General features: G+C 42.1%; 2 protein-coding genes across 4 annotated transcripts; both read right to left on the reverse strand.

Annotated features, from left to right (window-relative positions):
* Positions 1-518: 518 nt before the first annotated feature.
* Positions 519-9,978, reverse strand: LOC131126301 (adenylate cyclase type 4-like). The gene is made up of 26 exons (XM_058068668.1): positions 9,809-9,978; positions 7,957-8,966; positions 7,196-7,393; positions 6,962-7,123; positions 6,296-6,445; positions 6,033-6,196; positions 5,826-5,937; positions 5,625-5,752; positions 5,320-5,478; positions 4,850-5,009; positions 4,561-4,737; positions 4,440-4,471; positions 4,321-4,374; positions 4,190-4,253; positions 4,008-4,105; positions 3,843-3,927; positions 3,630-3,767; positions 3,480-3,557; positions 3,214-3,389; positions 2,927-3,011; positions 2,539-2,697; positions 2,313-2,459; positions 2,134-2,235; positions 1,593-1,707; positions 1,389-1,513; positions 519-1,300 (listed from the first exon to the last, which is right to left on the reverse strand). Exons 2-26 carry the CDS (start codon positions 8,752-8,754, stop codon positions 1,166-1,168), a joined length of 3,801 nt encoding a protein of 1,266 aa, XP_057924651.1. The 5' UTR covers positions 8,755-8,966; positions 9,809-9,978; the 3' UTR covers positions 519-1,165.
* Positions 9,979-10,218: 240 nt separating this feature from the next.
* khnyn (KH and NYN domain containing) lies at positions 10,219-21,128 on the reverse strand. Of its 3 annotated transcripts, none has more exons than XM_058068351.1 (9): positions 18,324-18,474; positions 18,042-18,241; positions 17,824-17,958; positions 16,471-17,747; positions 16,244-16,374; positions 15,022-15,118; positions 14,829-14,936; positions 13,024-13,125; positions 10,219-12,394 (listed from the first exon to the last, which is right to left on the reverse strand). In XM_058068351.1, exons 2-9 carry the CDS (start codon positions 18,237-18,239, stop codon positions 12,073-12,075), a joined length of 2,370 nt encoding a protein of 789 aa, XP_057924334.1. In that variant the 5' UTR covers positions 18,240-18,241; positions 18,324-18,474; the 3' UTR covers positions 10,219-12,072. The 3 variants fall into 3 exon arrangements, with proteins under 3 accessions (XP_057924334.1, XP_057924333.1, XP_057924332.1); XM_058068350.1 differs by lacking the exon at positions 18,324-18,474 and adding an exon at positions 20,983-21,128 and having other exon boundaries at positions 10,220-12,394; XM_058068349.1 differs by lacking the exon at positions 18,324-18,474 and adding an exon at positions 19,107-19,706 and having other exon boundaries at positions 10,220-12,394.
* Between the last annotated feature and the right edge of the window lie 56 nt (positions 21,129-21,184).

A 21,184-nucleotide genomic window follows, 5' to 3' on the forward strand; every position in this document is an offset into this window, starting at 1 on the left:
TAATATTTAATAGTTTAGCATAGCTATGCATTGTGTTTTATGTAAACAAAAGGTGTGAAATTCCATCCTTCCATTTACTGTATCTGCATGGAAAAGGTTTGGACCCCTTGTATTACACACTCCCATTAATCGACATTTTAATTAATTACCATCAATGACTTTATCATTTATATCAAGGTATCTGGTTTTAATTAATTTAACGTTACATTGTACAAATAGGCCAAATATTAATTCATTCATTCATTTTCTACCACTTTTCCCCATGAGGGTCGCGGGGGGTGCTGGAGCGTATCCCAGCTGTCACAGGGCACATATAACATACAACCATTCACACTCACATTCATACCTATGGACAATTTGGAGTCGACAATTAATGTTTAACTTTAATTGTTTAATTAATGTTAAACAATGTTTTTGGAATGTGGGAGGAAACCGGAGTACCCGCAGAAAACCCACGCATGCACAAGGAGAACATTCAAACTCCACACAGAGATGGCCGAGGGTGGAATTGAACCCTTGTCTTCTAGCTGTGAGGTCTGCGCGCTAACCACTCGACCAAAAGGGTACACTTTGGACTGGTTGTCAGTCAATCGCAGTTTTTAAACATTCATTTTTATTATTTATAAATAAAAAAATAAAACATTTCCACATGTACTACAGTCAGACACACTGACCCTCACACAATTCTTGTGTATTTGATAATATACACAGAAAAATATTTTCAACATGACATCATGATTAATAATAATATTTTATATAGTATATATATATATATAAATGCAATTACAAAGTGCACATTGTTTAAATGGCGATTGGCAACACAATTACATATGCAACAAGTGCAGATGAGCAGAATGTCCATTTCATTCAGCAAACTATTCAAGATCTGAAAATTGAACAAAAATACAGAATTCAGACTGTCCAGCGCAGACACAGCTGCATCGTCATCTATGATCGTAACGATCATTCAAGCAATTGGGATTATATTTAGCGTCTCATCCCAAAGACTAAGGCATCCCTTCGTGATTAGTGCATGGGTGCAAAGAGAGGGCAGGCACATATAGCCAGACACTCAGCAGCATCTGCGTCAGGGCGACAGCCATGTCAGCGCTATGGCGAGCACAATGTGGCAGGCTCGTCGTAATAGTCCCTAAAAAGGAGGAGGTCAGAATCGTGGAGATGACTGCTCTGGATTGACAAAGTAAGTCGTCACGTCCCCTTTGCCCTTGACGTTGATCACGCCTCGGAGTGTGACGCCGTAGCCCACGCTCTGGACCACCTGGGCCGTCTCCTCAGTCACCTAGATACAGAGAAGTATCGAGGTAAAGCACACAAAGTGCTCACATGGAGAATGAGCAGACTGGTAGCCAGTGGTACCCTTGACTGACCTGTATTTTGTCCAGCACTCCCGTGCTGTCCATCCTGCTGGCCACGTTGACAGAGTTCCCCCAGATGTCGTATTGCGGTTTGTGAGCACCGATGACTCCAGCAATGACCGGACCCTGGTTTATTCCTGCAAGTACAACAAACAGGCCAGATTGAGCAGTTTGACAACCTTGTAAATTCCCACACTCACAGTGTTAAATGCTTACCAATGCGGAGTTTGAAGCTGTTGAAGGAGTCTTTGTTGATGAGCTCCAGTTTGTTCATTAGAGAGATTGCGAACTCCACCATGGAGCGCACGTGACTGTAGGACATGTCGCATTTCTACAGGCAGAGCCAGAGATCATGTTTCAACAGAGTTAAGTAATGAAATCCAGAATTCTAAACCCTCTATCTCCAAACTTCAGGGCTGACATGCTAACCATTGCCACCTTGCAGCCCAAGGGATGACGTAAAACCTTTTGTTTGGCGTCACTATCAGAGCTACTTCCGAGTGACATTAAATCGACATTAAAGATATTACACAGGCTGTAAAAAGACATTGTGTATAATACATCTTTCTGCAAACATAATAGTGACATGTTGAGAAACAAATAGGAAATGTGCAAATTCAGTTATTTTTACTTCAGAAAATGTTACAAATTATTTGACTCATACAGAAACAAATTTATATCAAAGATGTGTTATCACGGTCTCATCTGACCACACAGTACTCCTCTCATTTTATGATTAACTTAAAAAAAGGCATACCTTCCTATCATCCGATGATTGTGTCAGCCCAGCAGCTGCCATGTATGTACTGCCGATGGTCTTGATTTTCTCCACTGAAGAGAATTTGGGCTTGGATAAAATCTGAGGGACAGAGAGACCATCTGAGTGACTCATGGGAAAGTGACAAGATAAATGAGGTTCAAGGTACTCCGTTGCACCTCGTCAAAGTCGGAGATGATCTCATTGAGGAAGCGCAAACACTCGAGGCCGTCCTTGTTGGCGCTGCTCTCACTGTAAAACTCCTTAAACTGAGGTACAGAGGCGAACATGATGCACACACACTCATAGGACTGGCTGTACAGGTCCTAAAAGAAAAGGCAAAGCATCAGCCTTCATTCACTCACAATTACAACTACAGTAACATTGTCTGTGAACTGGTGTCACCTGGTTGCGGACAGTCTTGCCCAGAAAGGAGGAGGCCACGTGGACGGGCAGGACGTTCTGGAGGAGAAGCTTGTTGACGTTCTCCACCGTCTCCATCTCCTCGCGTTCCAGCTTGAAACAGTGTTCCAACAGGAAGTCTACACGGCAACCCAGCTCATCCTGAGAGCACAAGGTATGAAATACAGTTTTGTGAAAAAGTGTGTGCCATCTTCCTAATTCCTTTTTTGCATGTTTGTCACACTTAAATGTTTCAGATCATCAAATAAAGTTAAATAGTAGTCAATGATAACAGAAATGAACACAAAATGCTGTTTTTAAATGAAACTTTTTATTATTAAAGGAGACAAAAATCCAAACCTAAATGACCCTGTGTGAAAATGTTACACACCTGTCTGGCCAGTATGAGGCAGATGATGTAAAAGATGACCAACCAAAACCCTGACATGATAAGAGGGTCCTTCAGAACACCGGGCCTGAGAAAAGAAAATATAATTGATTCACTGTTTGAGATGATTAGGTTACTATATAATTGGAAGAATCTTCACTAAATAAATAATGGTACTGAAATGTGACATAGATTCTGTCTGAGTGGCAAAAGGCTGGCATGACCGCCATGGCGTTACACCTGAATGTTCTATAAGTGTATGGCTGCTGAGCAAATCAATGCTCACTGACCTGGTGTTGTTGTAGAGTAGGCTGATGAGGCAGTAGGACCTGAGTGCATACACGTGTAGGAAGAGCGCCAGGTAAACGACCACAGCTAGCGTGAGCAGCAGAGCCTTCACTGACAAACATATCCTAATGAAGACGATGACTCCCAGCATGGCCAGCAGGCAGCAGTACAGATAGTACTGGATGTGTCAGTGGAGAAATAAGTACAGCAATTCAACACCCCTGGCATGACTTAAAAAATAAACAGGCTTCAAAATAATGCTTCTCACAGGGACAGTGTAGAGTTTGAGACCCTCCAGCGTGGTCCTGTTAGTAATATCGGTGCAGTTGTTTCCTGGGACAAACACCTGCAAAGGGGAACAATGAAATCAACAACAAACATAAATAATGCAGAAAAAGTTCCTTTTTAAAGAGCTTACAAAGTTGAGAATGGCCATCAGCAGTGTGATGAGCACACCTAAGCAGACAATAAACAGGCGCAAAGCCGCCCTGGTGGAGACGCCTCGAGAGAGTCCTGATATCCACTGGACACGAGGTGGGATCTTGGAACGCAATTTCTTTAAAAAAAAAAAAAAAAAAATCAGTGTACACTGTAATACTTTAAACAGTAAAGTCTTCAATCTTCCACAGACCTGTAGGTATCCACAGAAAGCGATGGACAGCAGAATTACCAGCACGGGAAAGGTGGCACTATAGGACACGGCCAATTGAAAGTTCCTGCCATAGGTGCCATCGCATTAGTAACAACTTTATGGCTCTTATTGAAAAGATACAGACAACACACAGGTGTCACTCACTTGTCAGACACAAGCATTTGAACAGCGAAGAGTGTGACAAAGACCAAAGCAAGGCAGCTCATGGATTGGTGTAAGCCCTTCACCTCTGAGAAGCGAAACTGCAACAAACACAAAAAGAAAAAAAAAATGTTTTGATCATATCAAAAGCACGGCAATTTCTCAGCAGGCTCACTTGAAATTACCTGCTTCTCCAGGCTCACATCGTTAAACAGCAAAGTCAGACAGTTGAGCCTCTTGGCTCGCCTCCTGGGTGACATTAGAGAAGATGTATATCAGAGGAAATGGCGACGAGAGAGGAGTTGGTTAAACGTACCCTGCGGTGTTCAGAGTGTCCAGCGATCCTCTTACACCATTATCTACAACCAGGCTGAAACAAAAAAGGACAAAAATAAAATGACGACAACGTTAGTGAAGAACTACGCTGGAACATACCAGGAGGGGTTGTTCTGACAAGGTGGTCGTTCCTGAAGCAAACACAGACAGACATTATGAAGTAAGTGCACAGATATTTGCACATGCAGATCAATGCATAGTGTCCTGGGTGTGAACATACAGCAGGCGATTGAGACTGGTTTACGGGGGCAACATGGACAGGATTGGTCTTATTGGAGGACTTGGCGCGATGGTTACTGAGCTCGGCGAAGGGATGGATGTTCTGCCACGACCGAAGGTATTGAGACATGCGCATTGAAGCCCGCTGCCTGTTTTCGACAGCTGCAGAAAGGTTTGCCTTAAAAACAGATGACGTAAATGAACATATTGAGGGGTATCTGGCAATTTTCAAGCAAAAAAATATAAATATATTATAGTATGTTTGATGAATACAAAGTGTGCCGTCCTACTTCTGTCGGTCTTTTTGTCAGGCTGTTGAACTTGTTGGGGTCAATCACTAAGTAGGTTTGTCTTCCTCTAAGAAGAGGATCCCGACTGCCCCCATCCCCGTCCTCCACTTGGTATGCTCCGTTCAAGTGCCTCAGGGTCTCCTCTGTGATATGCACTCTCCTTTAAGAGACAAAACAGTGAACACTTTCATGTTTTGTAACAAAAGACAAAACGAAACTGATTTTAAAGTTAGTATAGTTGCTGTTGGCCTGCGTGGTGGACTAGTGGGTGTACTGGCTTTCTCCCACATCCCTAAAACATGCACGTTAGGCTAATTGGACATGCTTAAGTGTGAATGTGAGTGTTAATGGCTGTTTGTCTACATGTGCCCTCTCAGCTGGGAAAGGCCTTAGTTCACCCGTGAACCTAATGAGGACAACCGGCACAAAAAAACGAGTGGTTGGACAGTTAAAATAGTAGATGTTCTCACCCAGGAACACCTCCGGACTCCATGTGATTGGCTAAAGTGACATCATGTGACCATACATCGTATTGCAACTTCTGTAAGCCGATCACGCCGGAGAGCACATTGCCTGTGTGAACGCCAACACGCATGTTGATCTCCACACCTGTCGCCTCTCTCAGTTTACTACACAAGAGGAAACAGATCAGTTTCATCAGTCATAAAACCAAGTGGTAGTGGTGGCGGTAGATGAAACAACAGTATCAATATGACAGGAGGAAGTTGGACACCAAAAGTGACATGCAAATGAGAAAGCAGTCAAATGAACCCACCTGATAGCAGTGCACATGTCCAAGCCCATCTGTACGCAGTTGCTGGCATGTGTCGGGATAGGGTCCGGCAGGCCCGACACGCAGTAATAGCAGTCACCCAAAATTTTTATGCGGAGACATCCGTTTTTCTACAGACAGACACAGACATTTTACAGCCAGAGATCTCTTTTTTTTCTCTAGTGTTCGTAGATGTGCTGGTACCTTTGCGATGTCATCAAACCTGCCAAAGAGCTTGTTGAGCATCGCAACCAGCTCCTCTGGTGTGCAGGCACTGGCCAACTTTGTGAAGCCCACAATGTCGGCGTACAGAATGCTAGCATCACACACACACATTTAGGATTAGACACAGATTACACAAAGATGCAACATTAAAAAAAACTTGGAAATTTGAGAGACTCATCATTTCACCTAACATCCTTGTGCTGTCGAACATATAGACTGTGGAAATTGAGCTTGTTTTTTTTCATGGGCTCGCTGTTGTGCTCGCTTTTGGGCTTGGTCAGTCTCTTTATCACATCTGCTTTCATCTCTATAGCGATGTAAAGGGGCAACACAGACAGCAAGAGACGCTCCTGTTGCCAGGGAAACAAACAGGATGGGGTCCGGCAACTGATGAGAATCTACTAAAGTCAGTAAAGAGCCATTAAAAAAAATGTGAAATGTGATCCAACCTGCTGGTATTTCTTGATTTCCTTCTGTGAGCGGATGGCGCTGAACTCCTCTCTCTTCTGATTTGACACCCTCAGATCATGCTCTGTGGTCCACAGGTGATAGAGGCCAATGCAGTTCACACACAAGAACAGCAACCCATTCGCCACCAACTGTGGAGAAATAATGGATCGCATTTCAATTCCAAGTAAGAACTCAAACATCCATGCGTTCTCTAAATTGCTTGTCCTCGTTAGGGTCACAAGCTGAAACCTACTACAGCTGAATTTTTTTCAAGTGGTTCTCACAAGAAAAAAACATTGGTGACCCCTAATATAGCCAGGAGTACATTTAAACATTTACACTGGCACTGTACGTATGTATGTGATATGTGTGGTATTTGACGATTTCGCTCATGGATTATTGGGATCGGTAGCATAAAACCCTGCTTGGAGTATATTATCATGTATTTTTTGTTTTTTCTTTGTACTTTTCTTAAATGTAATTGTTAAGGTCTCACCTTCCCTCCCCTTTCCAGAGACCCAATCACATGTATCTTGTCTCATGACACACATCCAAAAGAAGATCTCTAGACTGTGAGGATGGTGGGTTAATCGGCAGGCCACCATCCAGCATCAGCATGTATGTATGAGAACGGTATGAGAAAGTGCACTAAAGTAAAAAGTCACCTGCACCACCAGGTCTGGTGTCTCTGGGCTTGTGACAGGGACATAAACACTGATGATGACGATGTGTGTCACACTGGTCCAAATCCCCACCATGAGGGCCCAAGCCAGTGAGAGAGGCAGCACCGTGTACACACTCAGCGACAAGAAGAGGAAGAACGCTACCTGAAAGACAGGGTTTTAGCAATAATACAGAGTGTATGTATTTATAAAAGTGCAGTCACATGACATCATCACCTGCTCCCATGTTGTAACGGGTCCTCCGGTGAAGATAAAAACAATAGCGGTGACGTACAGTGTCCCCCAAACAAAGAGTGCCAGGGCTCCAGCGCAGCGCCTCACACTGGCTAGCCAAGGCAGGCACACAAGGAGGCCGGCGCTCAGACAGAGAACCACACAGACCACCGACAGAGCTCCAACGTGGACGTCAAGGTTCTGTGCATAAATTAGAACATTGTTGTTTGCATTTGATTGCAATCACTGACACTAATAATACTGATGTATGAATTCACAGTGTTTTCCCTATTATATTACCCTTGCTATACATTGCCACAGCAAAGGATACTTTTCTGATAGACCAGGTCTACACTTTGTGTTTTCATAAAAGCTACTTTAACAAAGGTATGCTATATTCTACATATTGCACGTATAGTGTCTTGATTTGAGCCACTAATTTTCAGTTGTTGTGACTTTGCTGAATATTTGCGTGTATTTTTGATGTCAATTATTCGTCTCCAATATTTAAATGATGCACGGGAATGTTGCACTTGAGTTCCCACTGACACTGCTAACCTATGTTATCTATTAACTTCTGGACATATCCATTAACTATTAGTCAAGCACTAGCTATGAGAGATATTTCCTGTGTGCTACATTTGAAATACAGAGCAGAAGTGTCAAAGTTTAGATTTTATTAACGTTATTTAGCATCGTAATTGGAATGATGTAGAGAAGGAAGTGATTTGTTTCCCACCAAACACACAAATAGTGGTTCTCACCCTTCCCATGGTGGGAATGAGGACGATGATGGCCACACAGAAGGCCAAAGACAGCACCAGTCCAGACAACATGGCGGGCGTCTCCTCCACACACTGTAGACAGCCCCTATGCATGGACCTGTAGCAGCAACACACGCGTTCGGTGACAATGTGGCGGGACCGCTCGTTTCGTCGCTCCTCTTCATTGCCTGTATTGCCCCTGTCGCTGATGGAGTCATTTCTGCGTGTGGATCCCGATTTCTTTTTAGATTTGGAATCTCCTCGGGTAGCAGTGAGCCTGTTTTTCCAGCTTTTTTTGGATTTCATGGATATGTGTTCCAAGGAGTTCCAAGGAGGGACAGAGTTTGTATTATCAAAGGAGCTGCTGCTTAATTCACTTAAGTCTTTGCTACTGAAACTATTGCCGGGACTCGACTGAATGCTGCCGTAGTCCGAGTAACAATACTCGTTGGTTTGAGATGACGTGTTGTCCTCTTGTAGCCTCTGGGAAGACAAACTGACCTGGGCGTCATCCCCGGTGTGCTGCAAGAGAACAGGTGGTCCTCCCATCAAAGAGTCCACAACAAGGGGCCCGTCGGGCAGATGAGTCGTTTTGACCGCATCCACCTCTACAGACACCTGGCTTTCAGAGGGTCCCGATTGGCTGCCTGGTAGTCCAGTCCTTGTAGTGTCATTTCTGTCTGCTGTGCTAGCTGTGCCACCAATGGTGTTAAGTTCAAGTACATCTCCAGTTTGGGCTAAGTCATCCGTGGAGATCAGGGTGTCAGGCACCTCAGATGCTTCTTCTTTGGCTTGCATCTTCTCTGGCGGTATGTATTAACCTGAGGGTCCTGTTAAAACACAATGAAGTAAATTATGCGGTGGACTCTCGTTCATCATGTCATTACAGCCGTTTAAGTGAAACAGACTAATGTTCTCTACGTCCAAAAAGCAGCTCTTGTGTTTTCTTGAACCAGAGGTGATCCCCTTCAGCGAGCACATAACCATCGATGAACGACGTCGAAGTCTTCCTGTCATGAAAAAGATAGACTTTCATGTTGGAGAAAACAAAACTAACTGAAAGAGTGTCACGAGTTGGACAATAATGGCAATGAACTCACACCTTTAGTTTAATGACGTCCTTTCGTTACTTCCCCATTATGCTAAACTTGTTTGTCTGGCTAGTTCTTCAGTCTGATCTCACACACACACACACACACACACACACAGAATTCAGGCATGAAGCACTGAATGGTATGACAAGCGACGCACCCAGTACACATTAACAGCAATTTTCCAGTCAACACCTACACATTGTTTGGCTTTGTGCTCATCACAACTCACAAAATATTCACACCACCATGAAAGTACTTAAAATGTTAATTTTACCACCTCAAGTGACCTGCTCCAGCATCATTCAGTGCTCCTTAAAATGTGTTAAAATGTACATTTTTACATTAATTCCTACAAGAGTAGGCCATGTAAACCTGTAAATATCAAATATATACATATTGACCTGATATAGATGAATTTTTTAATTATAATTCTGGGTTGAAGCACACAAAAAAGAGCTGTTGGCAGCATCTTCTGACATTTAAAAAAAAGAAAACATCACAGTTGATAGCGTCGGCAACACGGAAGGCGACATAAGAAGTTTAAAAAAAATATATATATATATATATATATTTAACTGTAGCCTAAAGGATGACGGTAGCAAACTGAATGACATGGGTCTGAATAAATCCACCATTGTTCTCTCAAACACTTTAAATCCCTGTCATGTACAGTACATGACATATCATTATGCTCAACGATGCTAAGGCTAAAAAGGCACTTCTCCTAACCATTCTTTACGTTTAGCGTACAACCTTACCTCGTGATAGACGTTCGACTTTGTCATATTCCACTTTAGAAGTGTTTTCGTCGCCGAGCCGAACAAGCTTGAACAGGTGCACTTTTACACGGATAAAAGGTCCTCCATGACCAAAAAAAGTTGGAAAATGCCACAAGAAGGACCGCGAAAGGACTCACACACACACTTTGTGAGCTTGTGTATGCGCGTGAGGATGGTTCCACTAGGGGCGGGCTTATTGATTCAAATATCGACTATTGATACCAATTATAAAGACAGCGTCACTATTTGGTGGAATGTCTATTTTCATAACTCTTCGTGTTTTTCTATTGTAATGACAACACAACTGGCCACAAAATTACACAAAAGTAAGTTTTTATTAAGGGAGAACAAACTATCCAAACCTATGGCCCTGTGTGAAAAAGTGATTGCCCTCTAAATCCACCCAAAGCAGCAACAACTGCAATCAAGCCTTTGTGATAACTTGCAATTAACTAATACTCATCTTTGCAGGACTATTGTAATTTAGTTTTTTTTTTTTTTAGCATTAACTGTCTGTTTAAGCCAGGGTGGGAAAACTACACCAAACGTTTGAATCCGGCCCCCAGTTGCTTTCTAAGTATTTCAACTTTTTAACTACGTGACTTGCAAGTCGGATGTTTTATTTAGTAAAAAAAAAACAAACAACAAAACTGTAAAATGAAATTACCCAGTTTGATGTGGTCTGATGTTTAAAGTGCTCCTGAAAAAATGGACATGGGAACATACAGCTGATAGTATAACACTTTTACAGATAAAATTAGATAAATAATTCAAGGAAAATTATAACCATAAAACAGTGTGTGTGTTAAATATATGTTCTGTAACAAGTCAAAATATTTGCCCACCCCTGGTTTAAGGTCATGTCACAGCATCTCAGTAGGATTCAGGTCAGGACTTTGACTAGGCCCACTCCACACTTCATTTAGTTTTTCTTCAGCCATTCAGAGGTGGACTTGCAGGCGTGTTTTGGATCATTGTCCTGCTGCAGAACCCAAGTTGGTATCAGCTTGAGGTAATGAACAAATGGCATTCACGGACATTCACCTTCACGGCAGAATTCATGGTTCCATTTATCACAGCAAGTCTTCCAGGTCCTGAAGCAGCAAAATTCCAGACCATCACACTACCGCCACCATATTTTACTTTTGGTATGATGTTCTTTTTCTGAAATGCGGCAGATGAATTGGGTCACACACCTTCCAAAAAGTTCAACTTTTGTCTCATCAGACTAACTATACAAACTATATTTAAACGAGGTCCCTATCAATAAGACCCCATAATGATTGCAGGAAAGCTTGCTCGCAAATAAAACTGAGGAAAATGGAGGAAGGTCAAAGGTCATGAAAGAAGCCTTTTACCAGGGGTGTCAAAGGTACAGCCTGGGGTTCCTCGGTTTGGTTCCTCGCAGCCATAATTAATCCCAACCTGTATTTGAATGTTGAAAACAAAAAACAGTGTGGCCAAAAGGCCACCTTAAAAAACAACAGTGTGTCTTGCAATGTATTCCTTTTTTTGGTAAGTTTTAGTTTATGTTCAAGCCCACAAGATAATGATTTATTTGCAGGAATAATAATAATAGTAATAGAAATATTTTTTTTAAAAAAAAGGTCCCTGATACTGCAAAGTTAGTTGCAGACCGTTTTTATTTGCATTTATTTAATAGCTGAGCATATTTGATGAATTAAAATGCAATATCTTAGTGGCCCCTCACAAACTTCAATTTATCTCTTTGTGGCCCTCGGTAAAAAAAAAACGTTTAGTCACTTTATAAAATACACAAACAACAAACTGTACAAATGCTGTATAGCAACACAAATCTAAAACCTAAATACACGTTAGTGCATAATGTAGCACATACATCTATGACGATGTTCCCAAAATAGCTGGAGTACAGACTCACCCAACCGGTCGAATGTAGCGACCTACTACTCCAGTGTGATTTTAACTTGATGAGCCTCTTTGAAGTTTTTCAATGATATTCCACAAAGTGTCAATATACGAAAAGACATCTTATGATAGTCACATCATAGAATACCGGTGATAATGAAACGCGACTCAACTATATTACTAGAAATGAAGAAAATGGTGTGTTTGTGTTTCTGGTACTAAATGCGGCACGACAGGAATGTCCTTTAGAAATACTGCAAGTCATTCTTGATGAACCAGTGCGAGCTCTAGTGGACGTCATGGTGAACAACAGAGCTGAACAGGGAATGTGCAGACACAAAAAAAAGCCTTAATCCCTAAAGCTCTAAAAGAAACTCTGATAGCACGTTAATATTGGTCTCCGCCGGGTAGCGTTCGAGAACTAGCGTCACCATATCGCTCTGACCCATAAACACTTGAGAGAGATGCTCTCTCAGCTTTGCTGTGTCCTCTGGCGTTCTGTGCTTTAGGTCCCCTTTCCATGCCACCCCGTCCTGGCTCTCTCCTCCTGCTGCACCCATCGGACCACCCAGTGTTCGGTCTCGGAAGTCCAAGACTTCGGTTTGTGAGCGTGGAGAAATCAAAGGGGGCACACTGGTGGCTACACCAGCAAATGAATGGTTTCCCGGGTTGGGTGTCCTGGGGAAAAAAATAATGGTGGAAAATGTGGTTGGATTTTTATGTATAGTAGATCTTTGACTATTTGCAGTTCGTTATTCGCGCCCCAAAATATTCGCGGGAACATACATGCTGGTTTGATGGCGCTATCTGCAGGGGAAAGAGTGATGCAGCTATAAGACCAGCAGGGGGTGGTGTCTCACAAGTCAATTCATTCATTCAGTTTCTACCCCTTATCCTCACGAGTGTCGTGGGCATGCTGGAGCCTATCCCAGCTGTCTTCGGGTGAGAGGCGGGGTACAGCCAATCACAGGGCACATATAGACAAACAACCATTCACACCCACATTCATACCTATGGACAATTTGGAGTCGCCAATTAACCTAGCATGTTTTTGGAAACCCACGCACGCATTAGGAGAACATATAAACTCCACACAGAGATGCCAGAGCGGGTAATCGAATTATTCGGTTCACTAACCACTCCTCCACCGTGCAGCCACAAGTCACACTCAATCACTGTTTCTTACTGTGTAGAACTGAATTTAAAATGTGCTTAATAACTGTGAGAGGTCTTGGAATGTAACTCCTGCAAATAGTGGGGATCTACTGTATTTCATTGAATTAACGTACATGTGTAATATGTCTAACCTGTGTTCTGCACAGAGGAAGTCATCCAAATGAGGTCCTCCTCTTCCCAGTGGGTCATCTGGAACCATAAAGTGATCGCCAACAAACGTGTACTGGAGCAGTCTGAGGGGGACACAGGCACAGTGCATAGAACCTTATTAGGCTCTTGGACAGTAAATACTGTGTTTTCCCAAGGTTTACAACTTTGGTGTAGCGGGTTGGGGTGGCATCGACACAAAGATTGCCTCGTTGGGGTGCATGAGTAAGATTAGGATCATGATTAAGATAATGAAACCTGCATTGATGTTGCTTATGCTGCAGGTGGTGGCCATGTTGTGAACACTTGCAAAACAGGAAATAAAACTGGATTGTGACTTGACTGAAGTTTTGTATTGGATAATGAAATCGGTCCATTCTTTTTTTAATAACCCTCTAGAAAACAACAGAAAGACTCCAAACTCATCCCTTAAGTCAAAATGTAGGGATCATTCTCCTGAAACGGGCACCAAAAGCATGACATGCAAGCTAACCAATTTGCCTATTAAAATAAAATATGGCTTGTTATGTTTCAGTTTATGGCACAGTTTACTGAAATCTCAATTGTAACATTTACATTAAAATGCTGTAATTTATTCACTTTTTAAAACAAATGCTTAATTTGCACTATGTATGAGTAAATACATTAATTTTAAGTCAAAGGTTAATTGATATTGTGGACTCTGTGTGCACGCTGTGTTCTTCAAAGCAATATTAGTTGGCTGAAGCACTTCCCCTAAGTGTATTTAATAGAAAAATTGTAAAAAAAAATCGGATTGTAAGGATTATCATGGATACTACACCATATTTCTGAATTTCAATCATTGGCTGAATTTTGACCCAAAAAATTGAGAAATAACCCAGCAATACTCTGAAGGTGGCATTGTTTGTGATGGCAGAGGTCGTCTCATTTGCATCTTCTCCCATTGAATTGTGTGCGGACTATGCTGTATTAATTAGGGTGTACCCCGCTTCTCACCCAACCGAAGACAGCTGGGATAGGCTCCAGCTTACCTAAGACTTTAATGACTTTAACTGTCCTGTATCAAAAATATCCTTAAATTATTGTTATGATCTGCCGCTCCATAGAAAACCCTCTTGAGGGCGTGGGGGTGCTTATGTGGTAAAAGTCTGAAATACACACTGTAAATTACATGATGACCTTTGGTAAGTAATAAATAGGAGTGTGACAATAGAGCGGTCCCGGTTTGATAAGGACTATGAATTAAACAATACCGTAACCCAGGAGATGTCACATGACGTCAGTCAGCTGACATCAAAGTCCCCTGCTGATTCGTAAAACTGGATGTGTACATGAACTGTGTAAACAATGAACACTACACAGTTTGATTGAAATACTACTGCATTTGTGAACAGATGTATTGATGTAATCATGTGTAATTAAATTTATGTTGAATTGCATTATGAATTACTGATTTGTTTTATTACTATTATCACAATGTGATGTTTTTGTTTTATATAGTTCTAACTTCTAAGTATGCACAGCAGAAAATGAGGCACAATTGTTTTCCTATCCAAAAATATGATGAAATGTGGCAGTAATTTAATTTAATTTAAATTAATAATAATTAATATTATTAAATAATAATTATTAATAATAAATTAATTTAATTTTAATTTAATTAAAAAAGCATACTTTTGAGTTAAACCCAACCCAAATGTGCAACGTTGCACCCCTAATAGCAAGGTAACTGTTTATGGAGTCCCAAACGTAAAAAAAAAAAAGAAAAGAAACCTTTGGCATGGGAAGACGTCTAATTCCACCGTACCTCTTTTTGATGATGTCCCTCCATACGGGCGACTCATCTAAGAGATCCCTCAGATTGTCATTGGTCACGATCACTCCATCAGTCTTCTGTGCAAGCTGCAGCATTTGTCTGTAACAAAGACAAAAAGCCAATGTATTTACAGCAGTAAATGCTGCATGAAGAGCATATTTGACTTCCTGTTCACTCCCCTAACCTGTCATCATACGAGCAGATCCTCTTCCCCCGGACCATCCTGGAAGGAGTGTAAGACAGCAGGCCCAGTTTATGCAGCTCACCCAGATAGTGCTGCTCTGTGGGCAGGAAAAACAAAAGCTGTGCCAGGGCTTTAGAAACATGACAAGGACACACTGGCTGGGGCCTTGATGGACAGACAGTCAGGCATTGTCACAAATCCAGTAGAACCTCGGTTAGCGTTCGCCCTGGTTAGCATGTTGTTTGGTTAACGGGCGACAGAAATATCCTTCCTTGTTAGCATCCTGTTATCTGGTGAACAAAATAGCAAAGTTTTTATACTATTCTAATTATAATTTTACATGCATAAAACAATTCTAAATGCTGAGGCCTTGATGGACAGACAGTCTGGCATTGTCACAAATCCAGTAGAACCTCGGTTAGCGTTCGCCCTGGTTAGCATGTTGTTTGGTTAACGGGCGACAGAAAATGTCCTTCCTTGTTAGCATCCTATTATCTGGTGAACAAAATAGCAAAGTTTTTATACTATTCTAATTATAATTTTACATGCATAAAACAATTCTAAATCCATATAAATGATAAATGAAAGGCTAAATGAACATTTAAAGGTTAATGACTACTGTTTCCAAAGACATGATGTGACAGCGAGACACCAAACGGACACCATCTTATTGTTTTGTCATGAGGTTTTTCTTTAATTTAATAGTGTTAGGTATTGAGGTACTATTTTGAATTGAAGAAATGGCAAAACAGGAAGGTGGTGATTGATCTTACTGCTACATTGCGTCTTTGGGGACAGTCATATCAAGAAACACATCTTCAGTGAAGGTAAAAGTAACCTTTAAATGTAGCCAACATTTTTGGCTTTTTGGAACCGATTGCATTATTTCTTAGGGGAAACATTTTTTGGTTAGTGTCTGTTTTGGTTAGTGACTAACATGAATTCATTCATTCATTTTCTACCGCTTTTTCCTCACAAGGGTCGCAGGGGTGCTGGAGCCTATCCCAGCTCTCTTCGGACGAGAGGCGGGGTACACCCTGGACTGGTCGCCAGCCAATCACAGGGCACATATAGACAAACAACCATTCACACTCACATTACTAACATGAATTAATGATGTAAACCAAGGTTCCACTGTATGCTGTAACTTTAAAAGCTAACACTGACTCTGAACTTCTCTTCATGCTGTAGGAACATTACAATGAGGAGCAAACATGGCAACCTCTGATCCGGGGGTCATTCTTTTGCCTCCACTGAGGCAGCAGGGTGCTAATTTCACGATGACCACGGTCCCAAAAATGCTGCACGGCCAGAGCAATGCCTCGACATGAAAAGAAGTGTCCCCGCCCATGACTGCAAAATCAAATCAAAATGGAAAATGATGCAAAAGTATGACCTTTAATTTCCTCTCTCTCTCGAGCTCTCGAGCTCTTTGCTTTGTGCTCCTACCTCATGGCCACGTTGCTCCCATCTATGACGATTGTCCTCAGCTTGGGGTTTCCTGGCTTGTCTATTAGCTGCAGAGCAAAGGGGGTCCGCAGACCCTCCAGGAAACGCTGCTCCCCTGTTACTACCACTGAGGAAGTAGAAGCCAAACTGTGGAGTTCCCCGAATCTGGCTTCCTTGGAGCGGTTTGGCGATACAGGTTTTGGGCTCGATACATCAGGGAAAGAGGGATCAGAAGATGCGGAATACATTGTCATGGGTGGTCCCTTGACAGGGTCAGGATTTGATGTGACTTTCTCAGACAAGAGCCAGTCTGGATATGTTTGGGAAACATTTCTGTCCTCATTTTGCAAGGGTCCATCACTCTTCATCATTCCAGCTTTCTCCTTCTCATCCTTCATCAAGACTTTCAACCCTGCTTCTCGCTCCTTGGATGTTTCCTTTTTGATCCCCCCCTCCTTCTGCAGCTCCAGGAGTAGCTGGAGAGTGGATCCATTGGGCAACTCGCTATAGACCTTTGTCACCTCATGCTCCTTGTAGCCGCAGCTCACAGCGGCTTTCTTCACCACACCCAAGACAAAGTCCTCATCTTCCTGATGTTCACCGTGCTCTCTTGACACATCTCTGCCTGCTTCACCTTCCACTACCTCATCTTCCATCTCACATGGCAGGTTCCTTTGGCTCTGACAATCCATGTCACCACAATCCTGCTCTCGCTGAACTAGATCCAGTATCTGGAAAGCTTCCACAGGCCCTGTACGGCTCAGGACTCGTGTAACAATCTCTTCTGCGTAACCCATGGCCGTGAAGAACTTCAACATCAGCGTGAATTCGTTGTTGGCTTCTGGTGGCTTCTGCACACTCTCCTTGGTCTCTTTCATTGATGTTTTCATCTGCAACACTTCTTCCATCTTCTGTGTTGTCTTAATGTGGTCTTCTTTAGTGGCGCACGGATCACCGCAAGTCACCCTAGGGAGGCTAACCTCATGCAATGCTGGCTGGTTGGCCCCTAGCCCTGACCCTTTCACCATATCCAGCAGGGCTTCTTTTACAGATCCGGGCAGCAACAAGAGATCCAGGATATGTCGATCCTCCCATTTCTCCACCAGAGCTTTGAAGACCCGTCGAGAATCAAACAATTCATCTGAAGCCTTGTCTTCCGTCTCTAAGCACCCAGCCTGTGTGCCATTGTATCTCTCTATCAAATCGGTGATAAGGGAGTAGGCTTGCACCACAGGCACAGCAAGACCGGATATGAGCAGGGAGCCCGGAGAGCCCACCTAATTTGATGGGGAACACCAAACATATGAGCATTTTAGATAACGGCTATCATATCACAAGCCAATAAATACTCACCACAATGTGTGCTGAGGTGCTTTTAATGATGCAGTCCATGAAGAGTCCTCTGGCACCGCAGAAGACGCAGTTCAGCGCTACGGGATAGCACAACTCCTGCTGCTCCTCCTGGTTGATAAGCCCCGTCACAAATAGCTAAAAAAAAAAAAAAAAAAAAAAAAAGACAGAAATAAGCTAACTTAGCTTGTCCACTTTGGGTGAGAGAAGTCAAACCTGACCTTTGCAGCTTCGACATCGCAGATTGCCCCATGCAGCCGCAGCCACATCTGCTCGGTGGAAAACTGGTGCAGATCACGGGCGTTGATGATGAACGAGACCCGGAATATTCTCTCCACAGTATCCTGCTGGGAGTTCAGGGCGCCCTGCAGCGTTTTGGCGCACACAAACTCATCCTCCACCTCGGCTTGACGCTCCATTCCTGTTTAGCACATTGTCACTTTAACAGACATTACATCATGATATCCAATCCAATTTATAATGCAACCATGGTAAAAACTTACGAAGGTCAAGTAGTTATTGATTATGAATGATTAAAAAGAAAAAAATTGTTGTATAGTCGTCCCTCGTTTACTGTGGTTAATTGGCAAGTACATTTGGAAAGTGTAAGTAAGTGTTTATGACTTCCTAAATACAATTTTTACCATTATTAGAGGCCTGTCAACATGAAATAACAGCCTTTACAATACTTGACACATTGCTCAACTGTAATGTGCAGGCTACAGAATCACTGCAGGGACACAAGAGACGCTTTAAACATAGCATAATACCTAGCTAAATAGTATTTATTTATTGTAAACTTAAGTTTTTCCACTAATGTCCTGTCATACCCCATCAATGTAACATTACTGACAGACCGTGGTCAGAATACTACATATAACTTGTCTTTCAATATTTTTTTTGACTAATAATAGTCTATAGTCAACCACAAAAAGGAATTAATTTACTAATTCTAGTTTTAACCAGACCAAACCTGTCAATGTGAATGTGTCTATACACACTGGCTGTAAAGCTTCAACTCAACTTTTAGTATAGTGCTATAAAAGTTACTTTTTTTTTAACACTGCTGCTACAAAATGTTAGCTTTCCTGTATAGGTTCTTTATACGCTAATATAGAGACAAATTAGTATTCCTAGCAGAGGAAAAGCTCCAAATGTATTGTACAAATAGCAAAATAAGGCCTGTGTGACGTTAAATTAAAACGAGCGATTATTCGAGACTGAATGAATCGAGGATATAACACACAGGCGAACCATAGTAGAGTCAACAAATGTCGTTTTCTTACCCGGGGTTGGTCGCTCAAGTCCAGAATTCCGCAAATCACGTGACCACAACAAACAAAACAGCTAAAAAATGACTTCCGCACCGAAGTCTAATCAATTCAAAACTTCCAGGAAGAGAAGAGACCCACGGAGGCGGGTGGTTAAAAACGAAACTAAAGGCGCTGCCGGGGGGGAGAAGCTCGCCTGCAAAGGCCACTGTCTCACCTTCAATGACCCGAAAACGAATATCATAAAAATAAAAAAAATACGCACAAAAGGTCCTAAAATATGGTACCGCACTTTCGCCCCACCAGATGGCAACAGTTCGTGTTGAATTATTCGGAAAAAAACACTTGAATTGTTTCTCAAGCAGAAACTGAGGGGAATTCCAGTGACGACAGAAACGGGGATTTTAAAAAAATATAAATATCTGTTGTACTTCACGCCTGCTCCAAATGAATAACAATGAAAACAAACGTGTGGTATGCCTCATGTACAGTATATTCATTTAATAGAGGATTGGATTGGATCCTTGAGTTGTCCTTCAATTTTCTTTTGGCAAGCTTGAAACTGCTTGGCAAGACATTTTTGTTTGTGGGAGGCCCATTTCTGCACCAATATTGCCTGTTTTAAAGCCCCCCCACCCCTTGTGAGATGCAGCCAACTTCCTTTGCAGCATTACAATTGGACTTCAAATGAGGAACAACACCATCACAACCATTAAGGGGCACCAGAACTATTCAGCCATTTTAGATTTGATTAGATTTAATTAGTTTTCACTGACTGCACGGTGGGCGAGTGGTTAGCGCACAGACCTCACAGCTAGGAAACCGGGGTTCAATTCCACCCTCGGCCATCTCTGTGTGGAGTTTGCATGTTCTCCCCGTGCAGCATGCGTGGGTTTTCTCCGGGTACTCCGGTTTCCTCCCACATTCCAAAAACATGCTAGGTTAATTGCCGACTCCAAATTGTCCAAAGGTATGAATGTGAGTGTGAATGGTTGTTTGTCTATATGTGCCCTGTGATTGGCTGGCGACCAGTCCAGGGTGTACCCTGCCTCTTGCCCGAAGACAGCTGGGATAGGCTCCAGCATATATATATATATATATATATATATATATATATATATATATATATATATGCGTGTGTATTATGTTACCAAGCTAATTTTATTAAGTCATGGCAACTTGAATTTTGTTTTAAGCTTACCAACAATAAAATTTGAGTGTATATGACATGCTAAATTAAGTTCATGTAATAGCCAACATTATTATTTGAACATAACTTAAAAAAATAAAGTTAGCAACTTAGAAAGTTTATCTGAATCAATTAATTACATTTTTTACATTGCATTTATGTATTAAATCAAGTGGTGTCAACAGATACTTTTAGAGTGCAGAGTACTGGGGAGAAAATGTAAACTCCACACAGAGATGCCCAAACGGATCCCAGATCTTCCAGATCTACTGTGTGGTCAACATGTGAACCACTTTTCATCTTCCATAAGCCTGTGTTATTTTGTTCTCAAATTGGGAATACATTTTCACAAGATATGATTAAAATGAGCTTCATTGCACATCGGGTTTGGTCGAGAATGCAGGGCAGTCGTATGGTTTCTGAATCCACCACCACCAGGCGGTGCAAAACAAGATGGAATGTAAAAATATCAGCGTCCAAGTTTATGTTAACATACGTACAGATATTATACTTTCAATTCTGTTTGTTCGCTTGATGTTCAAGTTATAGAATGTAGATTTTCAGATCAAGGCTTACAAGATGCAATGGAATCTTGAAGCCGTCACAATGCAAAAATGCAGTTAAATAAAATATATATATACATATATATACACGTCTGTGTGATTGCACAGTACAGTTACTGTTTTGTTAGTGTTTGCTTACATTTGGAATCTTGCATTGCTTTGTAGCCCAGACACGCATAGCAAGTGCTAACACTGGCCTCTGCTGGGTGCCGGGCCGCTGAGACCAACGGTTTGTGACGGTCCAGAGTGAACCCAGCAGGCTTCTGGCGCCAGACTCCTTGCATCACCGCTGATCCTCCATCTGCCACCGGATGCTCTGCAGAGAGCCACCGTGTGGATGA

Source organism: Doryrhamphus excisus, chromosome 3, assembly GCF_030265055.1.
Source record: "Doryrhamphus excisus isolate RoL2022-K1 chromosome 3, RoL_Dexc_1.0, whole genome shotgun sequence".
NCBI lineage: Eukaryota > Metazoa > Chordata > Actinopteri > Syngnathiformes > Syngnathidae > Doryrhamphus > Doryrhamphus excisus.

Coding starts and splice junctions, on each gene's coding strand:
- LOC131126301 (XM_058068668.1), bottom strand. CDS start 8,754: ATGCAAGCCAAAGAAGAAGCATCTGAGGTGCCTGACACCCTGATCTCC. Junction 7,394..7,956: donor TCATTCCCACCATGGGAAGG/GTGAGAACCACT, acceptor ATTTATGCACAG/AACCTTGACGTCCACGTTGG. Junction 6,446..6,961: donor CACCAGACCTGGTGGTGCAG/GTGACTTTTTAC, acceptor ATTTCTCCACAG/TTGGTGGCGAATGGGTTGCT.
- khnyn (XM_058068351.1), bottom strand. CDS start 18,239: ATGGAGCGTCAAGCCGAGGTGGAGGATGAGTTTGTGTGCGCCAAAACG. Junction 17,959..18,041: donor GCGATGTCGAAGCTGCAAAG/GTCAGGTTTGAC, acceptor TTTTTTTTTTAG/CTATTTGTGACGGGGCTTAT. Junction 13,126..14,828: donor AGGGACATCATCAAAAAGAG/GTACGGTGGAAT, acceptor TGTCCCCCTCAG/ACTGCTCCAGTACACGTTTG.